At 35.9% G+C, this 11487-nt stretch overlaps 1 protein-coding gene across 1 annotated transcript; it reads left to right on the top strand.

The window, feature by feature from the left end:
- Nucleotides 1-1519: 1519 nt before the first annotated feature.
- Nucleotides 1520-6533, top strand: LOC132188006 (uncharacterized). Its single transcript, XM_059602424.1, has 7 exons — nucleotides 1520-1711; nucleotides 2783-3036; nucleotides 3124-3182; nucleotides 3269-3305; nucleotides 3613-3684; nucleotides 4455-4767; nucleotides 6177-6533. The coding sequence occupies exons 1-7, from the start codon at nucleotides 1520-1522 to the stop codon at nucleotides 6531-6533; spliced, it is 1284 nt and encodes a 427-aa protein (XP_059458407.1).
- The last annotated feature ends 4954 nt before the right edge of the window (nucleotides 6534-11487 follow it).

Raw genomic sequence — 11487 nt, 5'->3', positions numbered from 1 at the left:
TATAAAGAGTGAGGCAGAACGCGTCTCCTCTAGTTTTTATTTTTATTTTTTATTTATTCAAATGCGGGAAAAAGAAAAAAGAAAAAAACAAACAACGCATTGAGAGACCTTTGCGGCAGTTCAAACACTGAGAAAAAAAAAAGTTGCTGGTAGCCGTCGAATATCAAAGAGGCACTAGGCCGATCCGGAAAGAGATGGCTATAGTGGATGGCTAAAATAGAGAAAGAGAATCACCTTCCAAGAAAATAAAGTAGCTAAAAGAGGTTGCCAGGCAAACAACAAGCAAGGCACAACAACATGAAACTGTTTCTTCGTTTAAAAAAGGACATAGACACCAAGTTTTCATGCACCGATGCATGTTGAGAATCTATAGCATAAAATTTGGTATTTTATTCAAATACTTTGTAATAATACAAAAATTTCATATTAAAATATTAATTTAATCCTCAGGATTTCTTCGATCCAGACCTTGTCTATGATATGTGTAACAATTATCTTAGCTTGGTATGTCGACATTGCCAGCTCTTTAATGTATTTAGTACTCATTTCGTATCTGCTACCACTTGTCTATACTTGCTCTAGTTTGGTCCGATGGCATTTAAAGCAGTGACCACTTGCAATGAATTCTTTTTTAAGAAAATACTTTGTAAACTCAAATCTCGACTAAACTTTGCTAAGCTCGTACACTACAAATAGTCTCAATAGCATAAAATTTGGTAAATAAGGAAGCAAGGCCGATGAGAACTTAGATTTAGATGTATTGCTAATAAAACGTGCAAATTGTAAAGAAATTTAGACAATACGTATATGAGAATATTTTGGAAAGGATAATAAAAAGCCCATATTCGTAGCTATAGGTAGATTAATAATTATATATTTTTCCAAACATCAAAATAATCAAATTCCTGAAAATCCAAATAATGCCGAAGAGAAAGATGCCGAAAACGGCGCGTATATGTCTCGCTTCGAACACATCCTATAAAGGCCATTGCTTTTCGTGTGAAGTACTAAGTAAAAAAACAAAGCAAACAACGCTATGCTCTTTATCAAATCAGAGCATTTCCTTCTTCTACCGGCTCTGCTTCTTGTTTTCTCAATCTTTTCTTTCACTCATGGAGCTTCTCAATATCATCAACCACCATCCAATCCCGTTCAAGGTAACTTTCTCTTGCATTTCTCCAGAACCTTTGTTAATTCGTTTCAGCGTTTGAAAACTTCTTGTCTATGAGACTATGACATTAAAAGTACTTCCAGCATGCCAAGCCTACTGTCCATAAATGGGTTTCCGTTTCCCTGTAATTTTGTTGTTCTCTCTTAACTTTACTGTCCATAAATGTTTTTAATGTTCTTTTACTCTAAGCATTAAAAATACTTCCAAATAGTACTTAAATATGTTCTTTTCAATGGGTTGATCAAGAATTCTTTTCTAACCACTTTTTCCCTTGTATAATTCTATTTCAACTCTGTTTTTTTTTTTTTTTTTTTTAACAAACTTTGTCATGATTCATCTCTTGGAGATATGAGAGATGGGGATGAGTACGGTGCCGTTTCATGTGGCGTGAGGAGGTATCTTATGGAGGGAGCAAATGCTGAGGCTGTACAGAATCCATCTATGATATTAGCTGCAGAGAGAACACACAGAAGAGACATTCTTGAGAATTTTCGTTATTATAAGGGTGGATGGGATATAAGGCAAAAACATTACTTGTCTGTGAGTTTCTATAATTCCTGCTCTGTTTCCTTTGACATTCATGAAAATCTTTTCTTTTCTTTTTTTTTTTTCAATTTTATAATAGGTGTTGAATTTTATACTTATTAGGGCATATTTGTTAAGGTATTCTTTTTTTCAATTGAAAATGTTAGTTTCATGGATTATATCATGGGATTTGCTTGCTTTTGCTAGCCTTGATATTTTAGAATCCTGAAGCTTTTATTAAACTTGTTTTCCCCTTTCTCATCTGGAATTTCCTTTATATGTCTTCAAATTCTAAAGTCTTTCTCCCACCTGATGTTTGCTCATCTCCTTATGATTTTTTTCTTTTGTATAATTCTTTTATTGTTTTCTATTTTCCTTTTTTTATAGTCTGTAAGACCTTACTTTATGGGGTTTCATTGTTTTCAACTCTAGAGTCAATCAGTCCATCTGCACTTTGTCTGTCGATTAGATGGTAGATTGTAATTACTAATACTAAATGGTCTTTTCACCTCGATTTATATTGAGATGACTTTTTCCATTTTGTTAATATTACTGGAATATTAGAGCTTAATGTTCTGTTCATAAATATCTTTGTGCAGGTTCAACCAGTCAATTTTCAGTTTATTTAATAAGTTTTTCTTTTCTTAGCGTTTTATAATTGGTTTAAGGAATTAGCATTTACACACACTATATGCTTTCAATGCAGTCTGCTGGGATTACAGGTGCTCCTTTATTCCTAGTTGCTGCAATCTGGTTTCTGGGATTCGGCCTGTGCTTCTTTATAATTGGTCTCAACTATTGCTGCTGCTAACGACGGCATTGTGGCTATTCTCCGACCGCTTATGCATTTTCTCTCATCTTCCTCACACTCTTCACAGTCGCTGCAATGTAGGTCCCATGCCTTTATTACGGTTGTTCTAAAAGCTTAAGTGGATAGGAAATAATAAATTTAATCAATACTTTAACAATCTCGCACATGTGTTGATGTATGTGAAAGGGAGAGCTGATTCTATGAGACTTATTTGTCAATTTGTTTTGTGGTTTCACTGTTTCAGCACTGGATGTATTGTTCTGTACATTGGACAGGGAAAGTTTCATGATCAAACAACTTCCACACAGGAACATGTCTTAAACAAAGCAGATACAGTAGTGGAGAATCTTAGGAATGTATCAAATTATCTTGCTGCAGCTAAGCAAGTTGGGGTGGGCCAAATTTACCTACCTGCTGATGTCCAAAACAACATAGACAAAGTACAAAGAATGATCAGCAATTCTTCTATCACTCTGGAAAACAAAACAAAGAAGAATTCTGAGAGTATTCAACATGTTTTGAATTCTGTGCGAGTAAAGACCAAAAGAAAGGGCATGATGTCAACTTTTTATTTTTATTTTTTATAATCAATTTGATTTGTTGCTATGCTCTGCAGGAGATTGGGTCTTATCATAATTGCTACTGTAATGCTCCTCCTGGCTCTTCTTGGTTTCTGTAAGACTATGGATTGTTTGAATTTGATGATTTCTTTTTTCTACTAAAAATGTTTTCTCTCACATTTTTGTAATTACTTGTTGCAGTATTTTCAGTTTTCAGCCTAAAGTTTCTTGTGCACACGTGAGTTTTTCTGTTCTTTAAAGCTGTTTGATTATTGAAATTGTTCCCATTTTCTATTTTGTTTCAACTCTCAACTGGTTAACAAAAGGACAAACATGTGAATGGTTGGTTGGAAGTCAAGATGGTTTTCATGAAACAATTTGGAAAAGGGCCTAAAAGTGAATACAGAGAAGACATGTTTTACTTCAAGGAAAGAAAACTTTAATAAAACTTTTTTAACTTTAGTTAAAATAGTCTTTCAATTCTTTGCAGTTGCCAAATATATACGATGCTTTTTTTTGCTAAGTACTTGTGTAAATGAATGCAGATCAGTGACTATGGGGTGGATTCTCGTCACAGTTACATTTATTTTATGTGGCATATTTCTCATTTTCCATAAGTAAGTGTTTTTGCTGCTGCTTAATTACCGTAAAATGCTTAGTTTGCTTGTGTCATTATCTATGGAACTACAACAACAATCAAACCAAAACAACTGCAGCAGCCAATGGGTTTCTTTTCTCTTTGGACTAAAAAGGTCACAAAACAAGTTTTAAATTGTTATTTTGAATAATTAAGAAAATAGTGACAATTTTTTTGGTATTTGGAAAAGCTGTGGAAATTTTTTGGTGATGGAATGCTTCTATGTCATGCTGCAAGATAAACCTTCAGAACCATTGCAGAATTTCTTTTCTCTTTTAAGCCTGAAAATTGAGTGAATATTTGATAGTTGCAGAATTTTGTGTTCTGCAACAAAGGATTACAGAAAATTTTGTTCAAGTTTTTCCCTGTACTTTTTTTTTCCCAAATTCTTATCATTGATGAAACAAATTAAGAAAGTGTGTCATCCAAATTAATAGGATTCAGAATATCTCAAATCTGATTACAAGATTTGTATAATCTAAAACTTTGCAAAATGTTCTTCATAGATGAACTATTTCATAAGGGTGTTCTTTTGGTAAGCAACACTCAAGTGGTCCAGCCTGATCTCAAAAAACTACTTCAATCACCTTAGCAATTTCCGGAAAAATGTGGGCACCTAAGATCTTGTTGAATGAAATTATCGATACATCTCATTATGAATGCAAAAGCTCTAATACAAAAGATACTGATACTTTTGGTTTGATTGATGCTCACGATAGTTTATCTAACTTATCATTCTCTATGGTCCAGCGTGATGGCAGACACATGTGTTGCAATGGATCAATGGCTTCAAAACCCCACAGCTCACACAGCTTTGGATGATATGCTTCCGTGTCTTGACAATGCAACAACACAAGAAACCTTGTACGAAAGCAAAGATGTCACTTTCCAATTGGTTAATAATGTTAACCAGTTCATCATCAATGGGCCCAACTCACCCAGAAATGAACTTAATTACAATCAATCTGGTCCAGTGGTACCTGTTGTCTGCAATCCCTTTCATTCTGATATGACTGATAGGAAATGTGTTGATGGTGAAGTGGACTTAAACAATGCCGCACAGGTAAGCCAGAACTTGCATGTCACAATAATGGCTCTACCATTAAACATGCATTTTCAAGCTATTCCTTCTTATGTAACTTCTTGCTCAACCTTCTTTGAGATCTTTGAAATATTCTGGGATTTGTTGTAACACCTCGGCCTCATATTGCGAAGATGAGAAAAAGTCCACATGGAGTGGGTAGTTTATAAAGATAGTCATGGGTGCTAAGTCCCGCATTGCCTAATTACTAAGTGAAACTGAGTTTTATAATGAATTATAGGAAAGCTCCAAATTGACTAGTCCTTTTGGGATGATAGCGCAGATGTGGCTAGTGTTTTTTCCTGAGTCGTTGCAAGTGGTATCAGAACCTAATAGCGCCAGGCCATGTGGTAGTAGAGCACTGCATGACCTCTCCCTGACGAGGATGTCAGGAATTTAAGAGAGGGAGTTTGTAACACCCCGGTCCCATATTGGGAAGATGAGAAAAAGCCCACATAGAGTGGGTAGTTTATAAAGATAGTCATGAATGCTAAGTTCCACATTGTCTAGTTACTAGGTAAAACTGAGCTTTATAATAAATTTTAGGGAAGCTTCAAATTAACTAGTCCTTTTGGGTGATAGCGCAAATGTGGCTAACGCTTTTTCCTGAATCATTACATTTGTAGTTCCAAATAATTCCAGTTGATCATGACCATTATAAGCATATTTAAAGTTCTTAAAAGTTTCACCCTATATCTACCGGTCAATCTAGGGCAACTATTCTTGCATGTTGTTAAGGCTTAACCATAGATCCAAAAGCTCTAAGATTGTTGGATACTGATTTGGTTAAACCCTTAACCCTTAGGATTGTAACATTCCACCATACTTCTGAATCCGATGTCCACGACAGCCTACTCTATTTACGAGACCTAATGGCAACCCTTTGGCGGCTCCATTCATCCATCAATATTCAATGACTTCACACCATACTTATACATGATACAAAGACTTTTTAATCCAGTTTATAGATTGCCCTCTTCGTAACTCAAATTGGTGACAAGGTGCATGCTTTGATACCAATTGTGAAGAGCCTAACCATTGATCCAAAAGGCCTAGGACTCTTGGATATTGATTTAGTTAACCCCTTGACCCTTAGGCTCGTAACACGTCATATGCTTCTTCAATGAATTTTAGAACACTTTAGGGGTTGACAGAAATAATCTGTATAGTTACAACCAATTTGCTTGGGATAACCTATAAATCTTTCTTTATTCTTTTCCAACCCGAAAAAGCAAACTAAAAGTTCTTTCTTAGTATTCTCATATGCTCCATTTTTTATCAGGAAGTCAAGGAAAAGGATCTGATCTACCCTTTTTAACTACATCATTTTTGTCATCATACCAAGCACTATTTGATCGGAAGTTGTAATATCCTCATTGCGTTTTTTGCAGGAGTGGAAAACATATGTTTGCCAAGTTTCAGAAACCGGCAACTGCACAAGCGTGGGCCAGTTAACCCCTGCTTTTTATAGCCAGATGGTGGCTATTGTTGATGTGAGCTATGCATTGTATCATCATGGGCCATTCCTTGTTGACATACAAGATTGCACTTTTGTTCGAGAAACCTTTAATGATATCATTGATGATCATTGTCCAGGTCTGAAGCACTATAGTAAATTCATCTGTATTGGGTTGGCTATGGTTTCAGCTGCTGTCATGCTTTCTCTAATCTTATGGGTATTTAATGCAAGAGAAAGGCAGCATCATGTATATAAACAGTTCATAGCTTCACCTCCAATGTCCCTTTAGTAGGATTGAAAGCCATGTAATAAGCTTTTAGGTAAGGCGGAATTTTTGTCAATTGAATTCTTTCATGTTACGCAAAAACCCACAATTACGGTAAATAAGGCAAAGCAATCACAAACAAATAACACAAAGATTTAAGTAGTTCTTTCAATGCAAGGTAAATTTACTTGCAGTTGCGATCACAAAGAAATTTACTATTAAAAATGAAATATAAAAATAGTGGAAAGAAAATCACTTAGAACCCAAAGCCCTCAATACACCAAAAATCTCATTAGCACAAAATAGAGATTTTTTCCAAAAGAGAAAACAAACAGGAATACAAACTCTTCTTTTATTGGATAAGATGACTACTGGTCTCTATTTTTCTCTCAATGTCACAAGGCTTCTTTTTATTTCTCTCTTGGTACTCTCCACTGCCAAGAAGAAAGAAAACAAATCATTGTAATTGTTGTCTTGCGTTGTTGCTACCAAATCACAAAACCCAAGGTGTGTGGCACTCTAAGTGCTCTTTTTTGATGCGTGGGTTTTAAGTAACCCACACATCAAAAATGTCCAACCTGACTTAAAACCCATCAAGTCTAACAATACGAATCTTCTTCGGATATCTCGACCAAAGCCCCTAAGAGCAATCACAATCCACAAGTGTCACTCAAGTCTAAGCATCTCTTGAACTTGAGCATAAGACCTGATTTAAACAGAACACCATCCCTCTCTGCTAGTCCTCTTGGCCAAGCAACTTTCTCTGGTGGTTGTTTCTTCCTATAGACCCATTTACACCCTTGAGCTTTCGTTCCCCTGAACAATTATGCCAATTTCCAAACTTCACTTATTTGTAATGACTCCACCTCTTTCGACATACCATTATGAACATACGATGAATCTCTATTACTACTTGTCAAAGTAAAAGAAACCATGTCTTCAAATTCATACCTCTTTAAAATAAAACACATTACTCACTGCCTCTTGCTAAAGTATAAAGCTCTTCCTGGTGTTGTGAATCTTTTGAAGATTCTTTGTCATCAAATTCGTCAGTGAGTGCATGCTAGTCATCAAGCTCCACCTCAAAAACTTTTTTTCCTTTTTGGCTATTAGTTGATGCTTCATCTTCACCCTTTTTAACATATAGGCCTCATCAAACGCCATATCTTTGCTAACAATTTTATTCTTTGGGCTAGATCCTAAAACTTATAACCTTTAACACCAGATTCCAAACCAAGACAAATACATTTTCTTGACTTGTAATCTAATTTCAACTACTCTCTACTATGTACATGAACGTATGTAGAACAACCAAATATTCTCAACACTAAATAATCAACCGGCTTACCTGACCATACTTCCTTTGGAACCTTGAAATCAATTGCTGCTAATGGAGATTAGTTGGTGATGAAGCATGTATAATTAATTGTCTCAGCCCAGAAACTCTTAGCCAACCATGCATTCAACCGTATGCATCTCTATTTTTCCAACAGTGTTATAACCATCCTTTTGGCAACTTTGTTATGCTGTAGAGTCCCTTTAACCGTGAAGTAACGAGTAATGCCTTATGTTTTGCAAAATTTCAAAAATGCAGTGTTTGTGTTCTCTAATTCATTGTCAGATCTCAGATACTTCACTTTTATTCCAATCGAATTTTCCACATGTGCCTTTCCATTGCTTGAAGATGGTGAAAATCTCTTAATTATGTCTCATAAAATAGACCCATATCTTTTTTGAAAAATCATCAATACAACTAACAAAATAATACGCACCTCTGTTTGAAGATACCGTTACTGGTACCCAAACATTTAAGTGAAAATAGTCGAGAACACCTTTGCTTGTATGAATTGCCACCTTAAAGCCGACTTTTCACTGCTATCTGGTTCTACCGAAGTGGACGCAATAGCTCCACCTACCACTATGTTCCCAAGTAAAATATACAAATTTCCAATTTTCTCACCTTTCATTACCACCGAAGCACCTTTAGTTATTTTCATAACTTCGTCTTTAGCTGAATAAATATAGCCTAAAGAATCCAATGTACCTAATGATTTCATATTTTTCCTAAGATCTTGAACATATCTCGCATTAGTGAGTATCCTAACAATCCCATCAAACATCCTTACTTTTATGGTACTTATTACAATGGCCTTACGCCTAGCGTCATTACCCATTATCATAGTACAAACATTACAAGATTTAAATGAGTCGAACTACTGCTTATTCAGAAACATATGATATGAAAAAGTATAATCTAAAACCCAAGAGTCTACGGAGAATTTGTAATTGAAGAAACTGAAAGAACATATACACTAACCTCATTGTCATTGAACTACTCATTGGCCACACTAACTAAATCTGTGGAGCCTTTATGCTTTTTGGTTTTGAAGGAAATGAAAAAAGAGGCAGAAAGAGACAAGGTAGATGGAAAACAGTTTTTTCATCTGCCTCTTTATGATTCCTCTGCCTCTTTTTTAATTATGTAGGAGGTTTGCATGACGCACAAGCAATAATGAGAAATGACAAGACTCTGTTTTGATACAACGCGAAAGAAATAAGAATATCTAAAAATAAGAGATTTTCGGAGAGTTGTTACTGTGCAGCATATATATTTAACCACTTGTTTCTCCATTTTGCCTTTAGATAATTTGAAAAAGAAAGAGAAGGAAAAAAGTTAAATTATTTTGTCTGTGGCCTCCCTAGCTTGCAGCCTTTTCCCACATTTGAGTAAAAAATACAAAAGTAATTTGTGTGGACATCAACCCACAAGAACTATGAAAGATGGTAATGGAAAGTGGCTCCATTCATTGTTTCTACAACACAATCACTGGCTCAACAGCTTTTCAATTTCTGTGTACTCCTTTTTTTTTCTTTTCAAAAATTGAAACCTATATATATATATATATATATATATATATATATATATATATTCTTTCTAATTGAATAAAGAAAAGGTTATATGGAAAAATTATGCCCACTTCTAATTCGAATGGAAGAAAAAGTTGGTGAGTTTAAAAAATAAAAATGAGATAGTTTCTCTAACGGCAGATTTAAAATAAACTAAAACAGCACAAAAATAATTATAATTGTTAAGAAATAAGATAAATAAATGACCTAGTCCTCTCAAGGGGCCGCACAAAGCAGTTGCAGAAACAAAAGGGGCACAGATTAAGACAAGTCTATCTAAACCCCCATTTGAAATTAGCAACAACCACCACGAAGAAGCTGGAGCTGAAGCTGAAAATGTACTGTCATAGTTCGATATAGAGACTGCTGAAAAGAGAGGAACCATCACAAATTCAATTACAAAAATCTCCACGAAATGATCAAAACACCAAAAACCAAGGAAACAGCAACCCACAAAATCAATAAGCAGCAAACAACAACAAAAAGAGCTGCAAAATACAAGGAAAATAAAAATACATGAAAAATTAAAAAAAAATTTAAAAAAAAAAGCAAGAAAAAAGCCCACTGAACAGCGACTAGAACAGAGGACAGGGTGGATGGAGGGTGGCAGAAAAGCTTCTAGCAATAGCTCAAAGTGCACCGATAGTTAATTGGAGTTACTGTGCAAAATCACTGTTCACTTTTACTGTTCATGTCCGGACGACACGCGCAGGATTACTGTTCAGATGCACTGTTCACTCACTGTTGAAGATTTGTCCGCCGACACTACAGTGCCGACAATCTACTGTTCCAGATTGATGCTTTCACTGTTCAGACTGGCGCCAGACGTGCCATGACTGTTTAATTTTACTATTTGCTTTTTGACCGCTGGACGCGGCTCATGATTGTAATTTACTGTTTTTACTTTTCTCAAGCCTATATAACGGGCTCCCCTCCCCCATTGTAAGGCAGAGGTTTTTTGAGAGGTTCCTTGAGACACTCTATCCTCCAGCCATTCTTCTTCTTCTTCTCCTTCTTATTGTCCTTACTTCAGTAAGTCCGAACGCCTTACTCAAGCTTAGGTTTTTATCTGTATAATCTTTAACGATTATCTGTTTTATCAACTGTTTTAATTTTCAGTTGTTTATTTTTTATTATCAATTGTCATACCGCCATCTTGGTCGGTTCTACTGCTTTGATTTTCAACTGCTTATGTTTTGCATTTATTATCACCTATCCCTCTTCCCCTGCATCTATATGCATACTGCGCTTCCACCCCTCCCCCCATCTTGGTATCAGAGCCATAAGAGTTCCGATCTGTTTGCTGCCTTGATTTTACATCTTCTCTCTTTTTCCCCCCCTGAGTGCATAGTCTTTCTCCCCTCCTTTTTGTTCATTACCTGTTATCCTTTCTCCGTGTCGAGATCCTAGTCACTTTGATTGTAGCACAACACCCCGTCAGTACAGTTTCAAGTTGACACCCCGTCACCTCAGTTTGCGAACCTGTAAGTCCCGTTTGAAGCCCAGGAGAGGCGAGTTAGGGCATTAAGTAGGTGCTGAGGGCTAGGCCAAGGGTCTGCGCAACCTGTATGTTAGGCCAAGGGTCTGCGTGTGCTAGTCATATACTTAGTGAGGACACACTTAGGAAGTTTACCAGTGAGTGAGTACCTAGGATGAGATCCTTTAAGACTTCACCCAGTGAGTGATCATGAGTTTAGTTTGTATGTCATAATGTTCAGATCTAATTCTTCTGTTAGCTCTAATTCCAGTTTGCCACCGGACGTGGTTAACTATGAAAATATTTTGGTTGATGATAATGCTGATTTTAGTAAGTGGAACATCCCCAAGCTGGACGCTAGGGATATCTACAATACTACTTGGTTTCAATCTTCTTTTAAGATTCAATATTCTGTCAAAACTGTTGAACAGACCTTTCCGGTCACGGGTAATAATCAGACTATTACCTTGTTCAGCAAGCGTTTTGTTAACAATGCTCTTGCTAAAAAGTTCAGATTTTTGCATGTTGGTTCTGTCCAAGTTGCAGTCAAATCTTTGACTCGACTCGGTATTAATGCATCTGTCTTGCTTTGTT

The sequence above is a fragment of the Corylus avellana genome, chromosome ca7 (genome assembly GCF_901000735.1).
Source record: "Corylus avellana chromosome ca7, CavTom2PMs-1.0".
Lineage (NCBI taxonomy): Eukaryota > Viridiplantae > Streptophyta > Magnoliopsida > Fagales > Betulaceae > Corylus > Corylus avellana.
Note: the sequence above shows the minus strand (reverse complement) of the source record. Positions and strands in the feature narration are given on the sequence as shown.